Source organism: Spermophilus citellus, assembly GCF_964194105.1.
Source record: "Spermophilus citellus genome assembly, chromosome: 11".
NCBI lineage: Eukaryota > Metazoa > Chordata > Mammalia > Rodentia > Sciuridae > Spermophilus > Spermophilus citellus.
In genome coordinates, this window is record NC_138192.1 from 135,753,804 (window position 1) to 135,768,299 (window position 14,496).

General features: G+C 62.7%; 1 protein-coding gene across 1 annotated transcript in view; it reads left to right on the forward strand.

The window, feature by feature from the left end:
* CROCC2 (ciliary rootlet coiled-coil, rootletin family member 2) overlaps nucleotides 1-14,248 on the forward strand; it is a gene marked incomplete at its 5' end in the record, with an annotated part of 60,120 nt that extends 45,872 nt beyond the window's left edge. Inside the window, 5 exons of the mRNA XM_081261762.1 lie at nucleotides 355-488; nucleotides 7,924-8,085; nucleotides 8,451-8,591; nucleotides 11,460-11,576; nucleotides 12,489-14,248. Of these exons, the coding sequence (XP_081117888.1) occupies nucleotides 355-488; nucleotides 7,924-8,085; nucleotides 8,451-8,591; nucleotides 11,460-11,576; nucleotides 12,489-12,560 (626 nt within the window). The 3' untranslated portion in view covers nucleotides 12,561-14,248. The remainder of the gene's footprint in view (nucleotides 1-354; nucleotides 489-7,923; nucleotides 8,086-8,450; nucleotides 8,592-11,459; nucleotides 11,577-12,488) is intronic.
* Between the last annotated feature and the right edge of the window lie 248 nt (nucleotides 14,249-14,496).

A 14,496-nucleotide genomic window follows, 5' to 3' on the forward strand; every position in this document is an offset into this window, starting at 1 on the left:
TCCCCCCTTGGACTCTGCCTCCTCTAGCCTCCTCAGAAGGGCCCCCACCCAGCCCTTACAAGGCTTTACACTTACTGCCCCCCTGAAGTGTCGGCCAGGAGGGCAGCCTGGGCTCCGGGAGAGTCAGCCACAGGAATGTTGGTGGGGGCAGGGAGGGGCCATGGCGGTGGGAGGACTCTGGAGCCTGAAGGAGAGGAAATGAGGGCCATCGCCAGGACCCTGGCTCCATGGAGGAGCCAGTCACAGGTCCACCAAGCTTCGTCTGTAGCCTGTGAACTGGGGGGACAGTCCTGGGAGTGGTGATCTGCTGGCAGCCTGAAGGCCTTGGGAGTCCCCTGCCATCTGGCTTCCCAGGTCGGCACCGGGCAGAAGGTGCTCTGAGCAGCACCCGGGCAGCACGGGTCCTGCAGAAGGAGGCGCTCCAGAGGCTGGAGACCGAGCACCTGTCCACCTTGCGGGCAGCCAGCCAGGAGAGGCGGCGGCTACAGGTAGGGCAGGCAGCGGGACAGGGAGGGAGGTAGGGGGCTATAGGAGCTTAGAGGGTCAGGCCAGAGGTCAGTGGCTGGACCAGAGTCCCTGTGGGAATGGGGCACAGGCACACCAGAGTCACTGGCCCTCAGACCCCAGGCTGGAGCTACCCCTGGAAGAGCTGTGGGAGCTGTCCCAGCCCCTGCTCTACAGAGGGTACCCAGCTGTCAGGGGCCCCCTTCCCTCTGGCCACACTGGCAGGCCTGGGGAACCCTGGCCAGCCACGGGGCTCCTCCGGTCATGTTCCGGCTGCTGCAGGACAGCCTTTCTTGACGTGCTGCTCAGACACAGAAGGGGTTGTAGGATTCAGGTCAACGTCCCACCACGCCAGGCCACATGCTGTGGTTGGGTCCAAGGGTCCAGGATGGTAGGTGGCAGCAGCGGGGAGGTGCCTGGGAGCCGGGATCTGAGAAGTGGGGCTGAGTCCCTCTTACATGGATGGTGTTCATCTGGGTGCGCTCCAGGCGCGGCGGATGCGAGGCTTCTTTTGGAAATGCACCTTCCGAACCATCTTTACACGATTGAAATACTGCAAACTCGACCTGTTCTGGAATGTGCCGAAGCTAGGAGGGCTGTGCTGGATTTTCCTGCTGATTCTTCCCCAGCGTCTCCTCCTATTTCTAAGGGACTCTAGCAGTACATTCTGTGACATGCTGCTCAGAGCGAAGCTTCCCCTTACTGTCCTCCTGCTGTCTTGTGCCCATGGCAGCCTCGGCATCTCCCCACCTGGCCTCTGCACTCCCGTGGACTCATGGTCTGGCTCTGCGCTTAATCCACTATGGAGTCCCTCCCTCTTGTGGGAATGGGGCACAGGGCGTTTCCTCACCCAGGCTTCTGTGGTATGACAGGTCCCCTGTGCTGGCTCGCTGCTCCCGTCCCTCCTCCTCCCTCTCCCTCTCCTCCCTCCTCCCTCTCCTCCCTCCTCCCTCTCCTCCATCCTCCCTCTCCTCCATCCTCCCTCTCCTCCCTCCTCCCTCTCCTCCCTCCTCCTCCCTCCTCCCTCTCCCTCTCCTCCCTCCTCCCTCTCCTCGATCCTCCCTCTCCTCCCTCCTCCCTCTCCCTCTCCTCAATCCTCCCTCTCCTCCCTCCTCCCTCTCCCTCTCCTCCCTCTCCCTCCTCCCTCTCCCTCTCCTCCCTCCTCCCTCTCCTCAATCCTCCCTCTCCTCCCTCCTCCTCTCCTCCCTCCTCCCTCCTCCCTCTCCTCACTCCTCCCTCTCCCTCTCCTCCCTCTCCCTCCTCCTCCCTCCTCCCTCTCCCTCTCCTCCCTCCTCCCTCTCCTCAATCCTCCCTCTCCTCCCTCCTCCTCTCCTCCCTCCTCCCTCCTCCCTCTCCTCACTCCTCCCTCTCCCTCCTCCTCCCTCCTCCCTCTCCCTCTCCTCCCTCCTCCCTCTCCTCGATCCTCCCTCTCCTCCCTCCTCCCTCTCCCTCTCCTCCCTCCTCCCTCTCCTCAATCCTCCCTCTCCTCCCTCCTCCCTCTCCCTCTCCTCCCTCTCCCTCCTCCTCCCTCCTCCCTCTCCCTCTCCTCCCTCCTCCCTCTCCTCGATCCTCCCTCTCCTCCCTCCTCCCTCTCCCTCTCCTCCCTCCTCCCTCTCCTCAATCCTCCCTCTCCTCCTTCCTCCCTCTCCCTCTCCTCCCTCTCCCTCCTCCTCCCTCCTCCCTCTCCCTCTCCTCCCCTCCTCCTCTCCTCAATCCCTCCCTCTCCTCCCTCCTCCTCTCCTCCCTCCTCCCTCTCCTCGATCCTCCCTCTCCTCCCTCCTCCCTCTCCCTCTCCTCCCTCTCCCTCTCCTCCCTCTCCCTCCTCCTCCCTCCTACCTCTCCTCCCTCCTCCCTCCTCCCTCTCCTCACTCCTCCCTCTCCCTCTCCTCCCTCCTCCCTCTCCCTCCTCCCTCTCCCTCCTCCTCCCTCTCCCTCCTCCTCCCTCCTCCCTCTCCCTCCTCCCTCTCCCTCCTCCCTCTCCTCCCTCCTCCCTCTCCCTCTTCCTCCCTCTCCCTCCTCCTCCCTCCTCCCTCCTCCCTCTCCCTCCTCCTCCCTCCTCCCTCTCCCTCCTCCTCCCTCCTCCCTCTCCCACCTCTCCCTCCTCCTCCCTCTCCTCCCTCTCCCTCCTCCTCTCCTCCCTCCTCCCTCTCCCTCTCCTCCCTCCTCCCTCTCCCTCCTCCTCCCTCCTTCCTCTCCCCCTCCCTCCTCCTCCCTCCTCCCTCTCCCTCTCCTCCCTCCTCCTCCCTCCTCCCTCCTTCCTCTCCCCCTCCCTCCTCCTCCCTCTCCTCCCTCCTCCTTCTCCCTCTCCTCCCTCTCCCTCCTCCTCCCTCCTCCCTCTCCCCCTCCTCCCTCCTCCCTCCCCCATCCTCCCTCTCTCTCCTCCCTCCTCCCTCCTCCCTCTCCTCCCTCTCCCCTTCCTCCCTCCTCCCTCTCCCTCCTCCTCCCTCCCCTTCCTCCCTCCTCCCTCTCCCTCCTCCTTCCTCCCTCTCCCCCCTCCTCCCCCCTCCTCCCTCTCCTCCCTCCTCCCTCCTTCCTCTCCCTCCTCCCTCCTCCCTCTCCCCCTCCCTCCTCCTCCCTCTCCCCCCTTCTCCCTCTCCCCCTCCCTCCTCCTCCCTCCTCCCTCTCCCTCTCCTCCCTCCTCCCTCTCCCTCCTCCCTCTCTCTCTCCTCCCTCCTCCCTCTCCCTCTCCTCCCTCTCCCTCCTCCTCCCTCCTCCCTCCCCCTCCTCCCTCCTCCCTCTCCCTCTTCCTTCCTCCCTCTCCCTCTCCTCCCTCCTCCCTCTCCCCCCTCCTTCCTCCTCCCTCCTTCCTCTCCCCCTCCCTCCTCCTCCCTCTCCTCCCTCTGCTCCCTCCTCCCTCTCCCTCTCCCTCCAGCGATGACCCACAGGCCTCCTTCTCTCTGTCTTGGTCACCTCTGGGGTCCAGGTGTCTGATGGGCTGAGAGCATTGTCTTTCAGTGTTAGTGTGACCTGCTGTGCTGCTATGCTCAGGGGTCCTGGCTGGGCCAGGGACACTTCCCACGCCCCTCTCTGGCTGTGTCCTGGGGGCGGAAGGCTGTTGTTCCTAGGAGAACTTCCTCCAGACCATCCCTCGGGAGGCCCTGTGCCCCCTGCCCGCCCCCCTCTGAGTGCAGAGTTCTGAACCCCACCCCCATGGTGCTGCAGACCAGGGCTCTCTGCCCACTGCAGCCCACACTCCGTGGAGTCACTCCCAACCGCTGAGCAGCTGCTCTCCCTGGGTCCACAATCAGGAGCTGGCCTGGCCCAGGGGCCCTCAGCAGGGCATCCTGCAAGCTGAGGTGCTGAGTCTTGGGCTCACCTGACCTCTGGGCAGGGTCCCTAAACCCATCCAGGCTGTTGGCAAAGTCTGGTTCCTTGAGGTTCTGGGACTCAGCTCCTGGGTGAGGGCTTCTGGGCCTCTCGTGGTCGTGTCACCAGCTGGTCCCCAGGTTGAGTCCTGGCACACCCGACACCCACTGTCCCTGTCCCTCATAAGCCCAGAGGCAGGTGTAAGAAGAGGCTCACACTCTCTCCCTGGCTAATTTGGCAGCAGACGGCAGCCTTACCTGCCCCAGGGGTCTGTGTCCAGGGACCTAATGTGACCTCAGCATCACACCAGGGCTCACGCCCTGCCGCAGGGCCCTGGCTCCAGCTCAGCCCGGCAGCTGGGCTTCAGGCCTGGGGACACAGGTGGGCAGAGCTGCCCCCCAGGACCAGGCTCAGGATTTTCCCTCTGCCTCCCACTGAGTGGGCCCAGGGGACATGGCGTGTGGTTCTGGACCTCCCTCTCCTGTGCCCTTTTCAGAGTGGGATCCAGAGGCCCATTTTTCTTTGAAACTTAAAAATGTCACCAACTGTTGGTTTCTTCTTTTCTTCCTGTGACTTCTGCTGTCTGTGGTGAGTCTGTTTCCAGTGCCTCCACTTCACAAGCCTCTCCTCCTCCAGGCTTCATGCTGGGATTCTCAGCCTCAGAGACCAGAGGCCTCGCCGGTCCCTGGCTGGCCTGATTGCTGGTCTCTAAGTGGCTGCCCAGTGTTTCCCTCAGGGGTCTCCCGCGGGCCCCCTGAGAACCCCAGAGCCAGTTCTGACAACGACTCTCCTTTCAACCAGGGTGCCCCCTCTTGGGTGCTACTTGTCCCTGGGGTGTCCTTAAGAAGGATCTGCTGAGTGCCAGATGAACTGGGGATGGACCTGCAGGGACTAGAATTGCCCCTGTCCTGACCTCGGCCCAGAGGAAAGGCAAAGAGGGGTTCTAAGATCCGAGGCGTGGGGAGCAGTGCGGCCCACATGGAGCAGCCCCACCCCAGCCAGAGTGAGGGGGCTCAGCTGTGGAGCACCTCCCTCTCCCATGCTCCTGGCCCCTCACCTGCTGCCCCCAGCCTCACCCTCCTGAGCCAGGCTCCAGGGTCCTGGGGCTGCCCTTGGGTCTCCTCAGCTGGAACAGAACCTGCTCTGGGCACTTGCTCTCTGCTCCACGTGGAATTCACTCATTTTTCGTGACATATGCCAACCACATTTGTAGATGGCACTTTTATGATTCTGGCAAGTAGCATGTTCACTTCTTGGGGACAGTTAGTTCCAGTGCCCCCAGGACCCCCTGAAGCCCTGGTCTGCAGCTGGAAGGGGTTTTCCCAGGGGTTGTGACCTGCTGAGCATTGTGGTGGGCCTCAGAGAGGGAGCTCAGACCCATCGACGAGTCACCTGGGACCCCATGGTTTGACCGAGGCCCAGGCAGAGGGCCCGAGGGCTGCGCTCCCTGCCCAGCACCCCCTGAGGCCGCATGGTTACTGCACTCTGGCAGAGCAGGCCTGGTGCCCTCCTGGCTCTGCCACACCCTGGGCAGCCGGCCTCTGGAGCAAGCCCTGCATTGACACAGCTTCTTTCACTCTCACGACTGGTCCCCACTCACCAGCCCCCACCCCCTTTCACATGAACCCATGTGTTTGTCAAGAGAAAGTTAATTAAAAACATATTTTTCTAATTAAATGGCAGGCTGTGCTCTGCACACAGTACGGCTCTTGTTGGAGAGAGACCTTCCCCGTTCCCAGGGCTACCCTGGGAACCCAGCAGAACAACAGCACACAGCCAAGCCCACAGCGTGGGGACATGCCGGGCGCAGCACCCGGCTGCCCACAGCTGGCCGGGCCTCTGATCAGGGGCATGCCTGGAACCTGCCCAGCACTGCCCACACACACCCTGCTTATGGCCCCGGGGAGAGGCCACAGCACTACCTGCAGGCTGGAGCCAGATCACAGCCCCATGACTCCAAGGGCTCACAGCTCCTTGACTCCTGCCCAGCTCTCCTCCCTCCCTGTGCCCGAGCATGCCACATCCAGCCCCAGCAGCCCTTCACGTCCCCTAGAGCCAGCCCTGCTCCCTGCCCTGCTGCGGCCTGACTGAGCCTCAGCCCTGCCTTCCAGGCCCTGGCTGTGGACACTGGCCCACAGGTGGAGTCCATCACTGCCTGCCTGAGTCCACGTCCACAGATATCTCTGTGCCAAGGCCACGTCTGCCTTTGTAGTCACCTGGACAGTCCCCGGGAGAGGAACTGAGTCCCTTGGGGCTGGACTGCACTGCAGCCCTGCTCCTGAGAAACCTTGGCTCCCTGCCACCCCTTCCCGCACTGGTCCACCTTATCTCCTGTGGGGACGAGGGCTCAGGCATGCCTGCGTCACCTGGCACCTCACGTGGGTCCCACCAGCTCCTCCTGCCCAGGTTGGGTGGTCTCTCTTCCTCTGACCCCCCCACCCCAGGCATCTGCTTCCTTGGCCTTTCCAGAGCCACTCTGCCCCTCTCCCCTCCGGCTCTGCCTTCACCCAGCATTTCTCTCTGCACGCCCTCTTTCCTGGGGATCCTCCTGACTCCTCGTGTGGGATGACTGGTTGGTGTGTGACCGTAGGTTTTTTAATATGAATTCTTTCCCCTTTTGCCACTTTTCCAGGATTTTTGCTTTTCCTTCTGCCTTAACTCAGGGTTACTGAAAGGGACACGGTGGAAGCCTGGCTGGGTGGCTTCCCGCCCTCGGTGGTACGGTCTCCTCTCCTGTCCTGGCCTGCCCTTGTCCGTAGGCTGGCTGCTGGTCTGCCTTGGTCTGGGCTATTTGCTGTGATTTATTTAGAGGGAACGGGGCCCACTGATTGCAGTTTGTAGGGAAGAATAGATGTTGGAAATCTTCCAAGAAAGTTTTCAGGCAGAATATCAGGGCTGGCCACGGCGAGTCCAGAGGACGGCTGCTGCAGAGCGGGCAAAGATGCAAGCAGACAGGCAGAGGCCAGGGGTGACCAGGACTCCCTGGACCCCCATAGGCCACAGCATCCCACCGTGCCAGGCGAGGACTCCCCAGAGCAGCCCTGTTCTGTATCTGGGCTGAGGGCAAAGCCAGGTGCTCACCCGTGGTGGGAGCCTGGGGACACTTGCCTGGGCCACGGACAAGACCCTAGCACAGGTCTGGGTGTTGGTGGCCCAGCTTCCTCATGTTGGTAAAGGACCTTCAAGGAGACCTCTGTCTCCTCTGCTGGCATTGAGACTGTCTCTAGCTTCATGAGCAAGGCCCTCTTAACAGCCTGTCAGGGGCATCTCCAGAGACCCCAGCCTCCCCAGTGGTCCTCCCATCTTTCTTTGGTCCCTAGAAGAACCCTGGGAGGTGTATCATGCCATGGAAGATTGGAGAACAGCCTGTGCCCCAGCCTGCTCTTCCCTGCCAGGATCCCTGGGTGGGAGTAATAGAGCCCCGGGTCCTGGCACTTGGCTCTGGGGAGAAGCAGGTGTCGTGGCCATGCACATGGGCCACTGTGGAAGGTGGGCTTGGATGCAGTGGACACAGAGGCCATCACGGGTGTCACATGAATGGTGAGGGTTGGGGCAGGTTGAAGGCAGGGGGGCTGGGAATGGAGCATGGGGTTGGGAGTGGGTGCAGGGGAAGCAGGAAGGAGTCCTGGGCCATCCTGGTTCCTCAGCTGCCTGGGGCCGGCTGTGTCCCTGCTGCCTGTGGGGTAGAGAGGGATGGGGGCTGCAGGTGGGCTTGGCAGGGCAAGAGCTGAGGCAGGAGAACACTCCTCAGGGTAAGAAGGCAGAGCCAGGGTGGGATGGGGGCAGAGGCTCAGCCAGACAAGCTCCATCAGGCTCAGGGGTACTGCTGCTGTCCCCCAAGGTCAGGGACACTACAGACTGAACCAGGGAGAGGTACTGCAGGTGAGTCTTCAGCAGAGACCACACGGGGCCCAGATTCTGGCCCATGCAGAGCCAACAGGGCCAGCTGGCCAGGCTTCCTCCAGGTTCCCTGGCCACACCAACCACCTACTCAGCAGGTACCATCGTCCTTGACCCTGCTCCTGCTGTTTACACTCCAGCCTTCAGACCTGCAGGGGCACAGGGCAGATGCACTTGCACCCATTCCCTGGGGGTCCCACCCCATGCTTCCAGGTGGGCCCTGTGTCTCCCTCCCTCCAGGAGCAAGTGGCCACACTGCAGCAGGCCTTGGGGGGAAGCAGGAAGGGCCTGGAAGAGAAGGGGAGGCTGCTGGAGGCGCAGCTGGCTGGTCTGCGCAGCAGGTGCCAGGAGGGATCCCTGGAGCCGCTGCCACAGGTGAGGCCCAGCAGGGAGAGTAGGCCCTCACCAGGAGGCAGCAAACCCTCACCAGACTGCATGCCGCACCTCCTCGGTCCTTCGCAGGAGGGAGGAGCCTGGGCTGGTGACCCGGATGGCATCTGATGCCCAGGTGACAGGTGGGGAAACCGAGTCTGGAGGCAGTTGGAGGGCTGCTTCTCTTGCTCCACAGTAAGCAAGCACCCTCCCACAAAGGGGTCAGCGATGGACGCACAGTTTGCGGGGAGGGGGGTGGGCATAAACTGAGGCCAAGCCCAGGGCCAGCGTCAAACAGAATGCCCACCTCTCGGAAGCCTGGGAGTCCCGGTTCCCCGGCCCTGGCGTCAGTAGCCTCTTCCGCCCAGGTGCTCCGGAGGCGGCAGCGCGGGGAGCAGGCGGCACAGCGTGCAGAGCGGCGCGCCCGGCGGGAGCCGACCACAGCGCTGCGCACCGAGCGGACCCGCCTGCAGGGGGAGCTCGCGGCGCTGCGCGCGCGCCGGGCGCAGGTACCCAGTGCCCACGTGGTGAGGGTGGCGAGGTGCGGGGTGCCGCCCGCACTGGGAGGTCCGCGGAGACCGGGGCCGCCGTCAAGGGTGTTGGTCCCGCCGGCTTCTGTGTCCCATCTGCTGATGGGGACGGCACCAACTCAGGGAGTGGCCCCTCTGGGGGTGTCGCCCTGGCCCTGCCTTGGCTCTCTGGGGAGACACCAGGGGTCATGGCAGTTCCCCTAGGCTTGTGCCTCAGCTCTGCCCAAACCTGTGACCAGCACACCACCCCCTCAGCTGTTGATGGGACCACAGGGACCAGGCAGAGCCAGCCCAGGTGTGCTTCATAAGCCTGGCTGCAGGCCCAAGGGGACCACTGCCCCCCTCTGGGTCCCATCAGACAGGCCAGCCTGCACCACAAGACCAGGAGAGCTCAGGCGGACCAGGGGTGTGGCTGGTCACCACCCAGCTGACCTCCATCACACAGGCCTGTCCCCACCATTTGTGCTGCTGAGGCACTGCAGAAGCAGGAGGGTCATGCCGTCCACCAGGCTGACCTGGCCAACGCACTGGGCCAGGGTGTAGGCCCGCGTGGATGGACAGGGCCTGAAGAACAGGGAGTCCAGAGCAGGCTGCTAGGGGGGAGGCAGTGCAGGGGACGGGGAGGGGGAGCACTTGTGGGACAGGACCCCAGACCGCTGTCAAGGTGAGAAAGCCAGGGCAGCCCTCCCAGGGGCAGAGGCCAGTGGCCAGGACAGTCGGGGTAGCCCCACACAGAGGGCCACCTGCCCTTCCACGAAGGAGGCACAGCCAGCGAGGCCCAGTCAGGATCCTGCTGCTCTTGCCGATGGGAGGGCCCAGCCCAGGCTGTGGATCTGGGGAGTCTCCTCACGGGTCGTGGGGTCAGGGTGGAGCTACGTCCAGCCAGGCTACGGCGGTGCCTGGGGGCAGCAAAGCCAGCTGTGGGCATGGTGCCGGCTGCGGGTCCCCAGGGCTGGGGTGGGGGAGGAAAGGAACAGCTAATGAGTTCCAGGAGGTCAGCTGAGAGGGGCCCACAAACCCATAAAACCTTGACTGGCGTCTCAGGAGGGGAAACCCGGATGTGGCCATGTGTTTGGGTTGGACTTCACTTTTCTCTTCTCTTTACAACATGCACTTCCAGGGCTGTTACTAGATTTTTAAAGAAACAGCTTTCTTTTTCCATCAGGGAGGACTGTTTTCCTCAGTCCTGAGGAAAAGGAGGGCTGTTTGTATAGAGCTTTAGCTACTGCCCTCTGGCAGACCACCCCCCATATCCCAGGGTCCTTGAGAGACCCCCAGCTCCACCCCCAACTCTGCCCCACACTGAAGGGAGGGCCTGGGACCCCTGCCAGGGCTGGGTAGGCCCTCCATGCTGCTGGCCCCTGCCAGGCATGTGGGCCAGCAGGCAGTCCTGCAGGAGCAGTGGACCTGTCCCCTCCACTCCTGCCCTGTCCTGGCCCAGCAAGCGTTTGAGGTCAGGGCTTTGGGGAGCAACATCACAGCATCCCTTCCTTCATAGCAGTACCAGGAAGGTGTCCAGGGCTCTCTGCGCTCATGCGTGGGGCCCTCTGCTGCTGCTGCCCTCCCACCCAGTGAGAGAATTTCTAGACTCCACGGCTTCCATTACCGGGGCAAAGTGGCCCACCCACCTTCCTATGGAAAATGAGTCCTGACCCTCAACCTGCAGGAGTGCCTCCTGCCCCACCCCCACGTGGGTGGCTAAGAGGCCTCTGCTGGGGCAGCTGCAGCCCAAGAGACGGCAGCATGGGATGGGGATGCTGAGGTTTGTGCCCCAGTTCCAGGGTGTACCTGTGTGGCCCTCCGGGTCAAGTGCCTACAGAGGCCATGGGTCTGTGAGGACCCCAGCTCAGGAGGCCTGGGTGAAGGAACTGGGACAGAGGTCCTAGGATGCCACCTTAGCAGAGGTCTCAACAGGGACTCAGCAGCAGGGGGACTGGGCCCTGTTCTCAGCTACTCTGGCTACAGATGTCAGTGGTGACACAGGTGGGGAACAGTGCTCTGGCCAGAGGTGTCCTCCTGCTCCCCCAAGGGAAAGTGGCCTGACCTCACATCCCCACCAGGAGGCCACTACACCCTACCACCAGCTCTGCACCCTCCCCCTGCAGACAGTGTGGGAGACACTGAGGAGGGAGAGGGCCGTGGCGAGGCTGGGGGCTGAGAAGCAGAAGCTGCAGCAGTCCCTGCTCAGCCTGCACCAGGAGCTAGACTGGACCCTAAGGCAGAACCAGCAGCAGCAGGTGAGCTGCATCATTGGGGTCCTGTGCACTGCAGCCTTGGGGTGAACCTGGGGTGGGCTCCGTGCCCGTCGAAACCCAGACCACAGTGGACCACCTGGATCATACCAAGGTCCCAGACAGAGCTAGAGCCAGAACCCAAGGCTCCAGGGGCCCCGCTAGTGTCCTTTCTAGGTCCCCTGCTCTCCTGAGGTATCAAAAGTCCCCTTGGGAAGGCTGCGACCAGTGTGGGCTCCTGTGAGCCAAGCCTGGCTTTACCGAGCGGGCAGGGCCCAGGCCCAGGACCTGACACCCATGTGAACCTTGGGGCCTTGAGCCTCCCCTCCCACCTCCCCATCCCTCAACCTTGGATGCCCTCAGGACCTGCCACCTGGCCAAGAGGAAACTGGGCTGCCCTGAGGCCGAGCCAGTGGTCAGGACCCCAAACTTGTGGGCTGAATGTGTGTTACACCAAGTCTGCTGGGGTCCTGGGCCAAGGCCAGCACCCTGCGCAGGACAGTGAGGCCCACAAAGGCCAAGTGGCCCTGAAGGCCCTCTTAGCCCATCAGGCCTTGTCTCTGGATTCGGGCAGCCCTCCAGCAGGCAGACGCAGCACCCCGTGTCCTCACTGCAGGCCCAGGTGGCTGAACTGCAGCTGCATGAGCCGGCTACGGAGGCAGAGAGGCTGCCTGGGGCCCAGCTCCCGGCCACAGAGGCCCTGGAATCCCGGGAAGAGACCCACCGGCAACAGGTGAAGCTGCTGGATGAGCAGGTGGGGCCCGGCCCAGCCTCCTGGAGAGTGGAAGGATGGGAGGAAAGCATCTTGTAGCAGCACCCTGCAGGGGTGACCACATGGCCTCCACGTGAAGCTTCCACTCCACGGCTCTGTCCTTCCACCTTCTCAAGAGGCAGAGCTGTGGTTGACCCCACCCGTCACTGAGAGGGGGACTGTGGATTCCAGGGAAGGTCACTACCCTCTCTGGGCCGCTGTCATCCTGTCTACAAAGTGGGGTGTTGAGGATGGTTTCTGTCAGAGGTGACCCCAGACTGGCTGGTCCTGTGTTCAGAGCCAGGACTGGGCCTGCCGTGCAGGTTGGGCAGAGGCAGCCCTGCACTGACCTTCAGGGTCAGCAGGAAGAACAGCAGAGCACCCATACTTGGTGGATGGGAGTGTGGCAGGTTCTCGTACACGCACATGCATGGCACACCACACCCTCCTGTGCCTGTGCAGCATGCCTGTGGGCCAAACTGCCTGCTGCAGAGCCCAGAGCTGCCAGGAGCCGAGGGCCATGTGGTCAACCTCTCACTTTCCACAAGGACACTGAGAACCAGAGAGCAAATGACTGCCCAGGGTCATCCCCAAGTGAATGGGGCTGACCAGCCATATTTGCTCACTTTATAAGAAAGCCCCTTCCCTCTCATTCCAAGCATTTTCAAGGCCTGAACAGAAGGGGGTCCATCACTGGAGTGGGTGTCCTTAGGGAGGACCCTGGCACCCTCTGCCATTTGAGAGTGCCCTCGTTCCCCTGGTGTTTCTCTCCCACACACACCTCCTCTCCTTGGGAGCCATGGACTGTGGCCTCCCAACCCAGCCTGGCTGCACAGAACTCTCTGTGCCCTGCACCTGGGGCCCCTACCTGACTGAGTCCCTGCCTGTCTGCAGGTGGCCACCCTGAGGGAGCAGCTGGACCAGGAAGTACAGCGACCACAACACACCCACCTCAGCCAGGCCTGACTGGTCAGGCAGTGAGCCCTGCCACAGACCACTGGGTGGCTGGGCTCTGCAGCCCTGACGGACCCAGAGTAGGCTCCAAGCAGAGATGCTGAGGGCCCAGGCTGCTGAGGGCCACGGCTGGGAGGCTGATGCCTGTGTGCCCCATGAGAGGGTGGCACAGTGCAGACAGAAGGCTCAGACAGCCACAGAGCTCTCCTTGTGTCAGGGGGCCTATGGCCACAAGCACTTCTAGTCCTGCAGACTGCGGAAGTTCTCCTGCCTCTGGGACCTAGGCCTCCGCCTCAGCTGGACACCCCTTCCCACAGGACACCCTTCACACTTCAGGCTACTGCTCCGGCCAGACCCCTGTGGCCAGGCCCTCATCAGGCCACTTCCTCAGCCACAGGCTGGGTCCCACCCTCTGCTCTGTAAACACGGGGAAGCGCGTGCAAAGCATTTCCACCACCGGGGCCCAGAGCCCGCAGTCCTGCCAGGCCAGCACCACACCCTGTCCAGAGGCCATGGAACCTCTGCGTGCAGGAACTGCAGGCCCGTCCCCATGGCAGGTGGCTGGAAATGACTCAGATTCCAGTCCCCGTGACTCACTGGCCACAAGGGGCATTGCAGTGTGAAGTTGGAAGCTGTTCTGAAGCTGCCTGCTTTCCCAGCCTGTGACTGCAAGGGACAGTCCCATGGGACTCTGCTGTGAAGGCCGAGGCTGCTGGGCTAGGCCTGCCACTCAGCTCGCTGTTGGATCTTTCACTAGCTTCCCATGAGCACTGGTCAGTGTGACTTGTCCTCTGCCAATGGCTCCTCTCATGCTGTAAGCTGTACATTTCCAGTATCTCTGGGGCACAAACCCGTCCAGTGATTCCCACATGCAGCACAAGGACCAGGCTGCCTGCCCGGGGCTGCTCCTGTCTTGGGCCCCTGGAGTGCCCTCAAGGACTCTGGCGCCAGGCAGGGAGACCCAAAAGCTGACAGAGCCGGCCTGTCCCATGGTGGCAGGCCCTGGCCCAGGTGTGTGGCAGGCCCTGTCTGTCCACTGCAAGATCAGACGGCACTTAAATCAGCCAGGAGTCAGCGAGTGTCGTGAGTCACACAGACCGACAGCTAGAGCGAGGAGGGAGGGAGCCTCATTCTGCCCCTCTACTCTGCCTGGCTGTTAGTGGCTGTTAAGAAGTTTGCCCAGGCCCTGAGGGGAAGCCCCCAGAGACCCCTCAGCAAGGGCTCCTCTGGGCAGAGAGTAGTCCTGTGTCATGCCGGCCCAGGAGTCTTCTGCGAGCTGTGGCTGGGTGCAGGCAGCAGTGAACTCCGTGGGGGCCAGCAGGTGTGCCTCTCGGCTGCCGGGCGGTGTCCACGCCACACCCCCACAGAGGACCTGAGAGGGGATGGGGCAGGAGGCCGGGCAGCCCCAGCCCTGCTCAGGGAGCCTTGTGTGCCCAGCCTGCAGCCTGGCTCTCCTGTCCCCTGGTGCTGCTCGTGGCAGAAGCTCCCAGTGGAGTCGGAACTTGGAAATGTGCACAGAGGGACCTGCTTCAGCTGTGGGGGCTCCAGGTCACGTCTCAGCATCAAAAAGAGGACCACGTGTCATTCGACCAGTCTGCTCCCTGGCCACTTGGGACCCTCCCTATCCTGGCAGCTTACGGGGGATATTCAAAGTGCCTGTGAATCTGAGATCTTTGTAGTTTAACAAATATTTAAATCAGCCGAGGAGATACTGTTTTTACTTACTCCACACAAAGGTACATATTTAGGAAAAGAGGATTTTCCACATGGAAACACTCTGGTGGGTGCCTGAGCACTGGCAGTGCTGTCAGACCTCAGTGTGTCAGAGGTAGCCATTCCTGTAGCAGCCCTTCAGGCACCTGGCTTGGGGGTAGGAAGCTCTACTTCTAGATCAAGGCCACATGACCATGGGCTGCACGTGGGTCAGGCCCGGAACTCCCTAGCACCT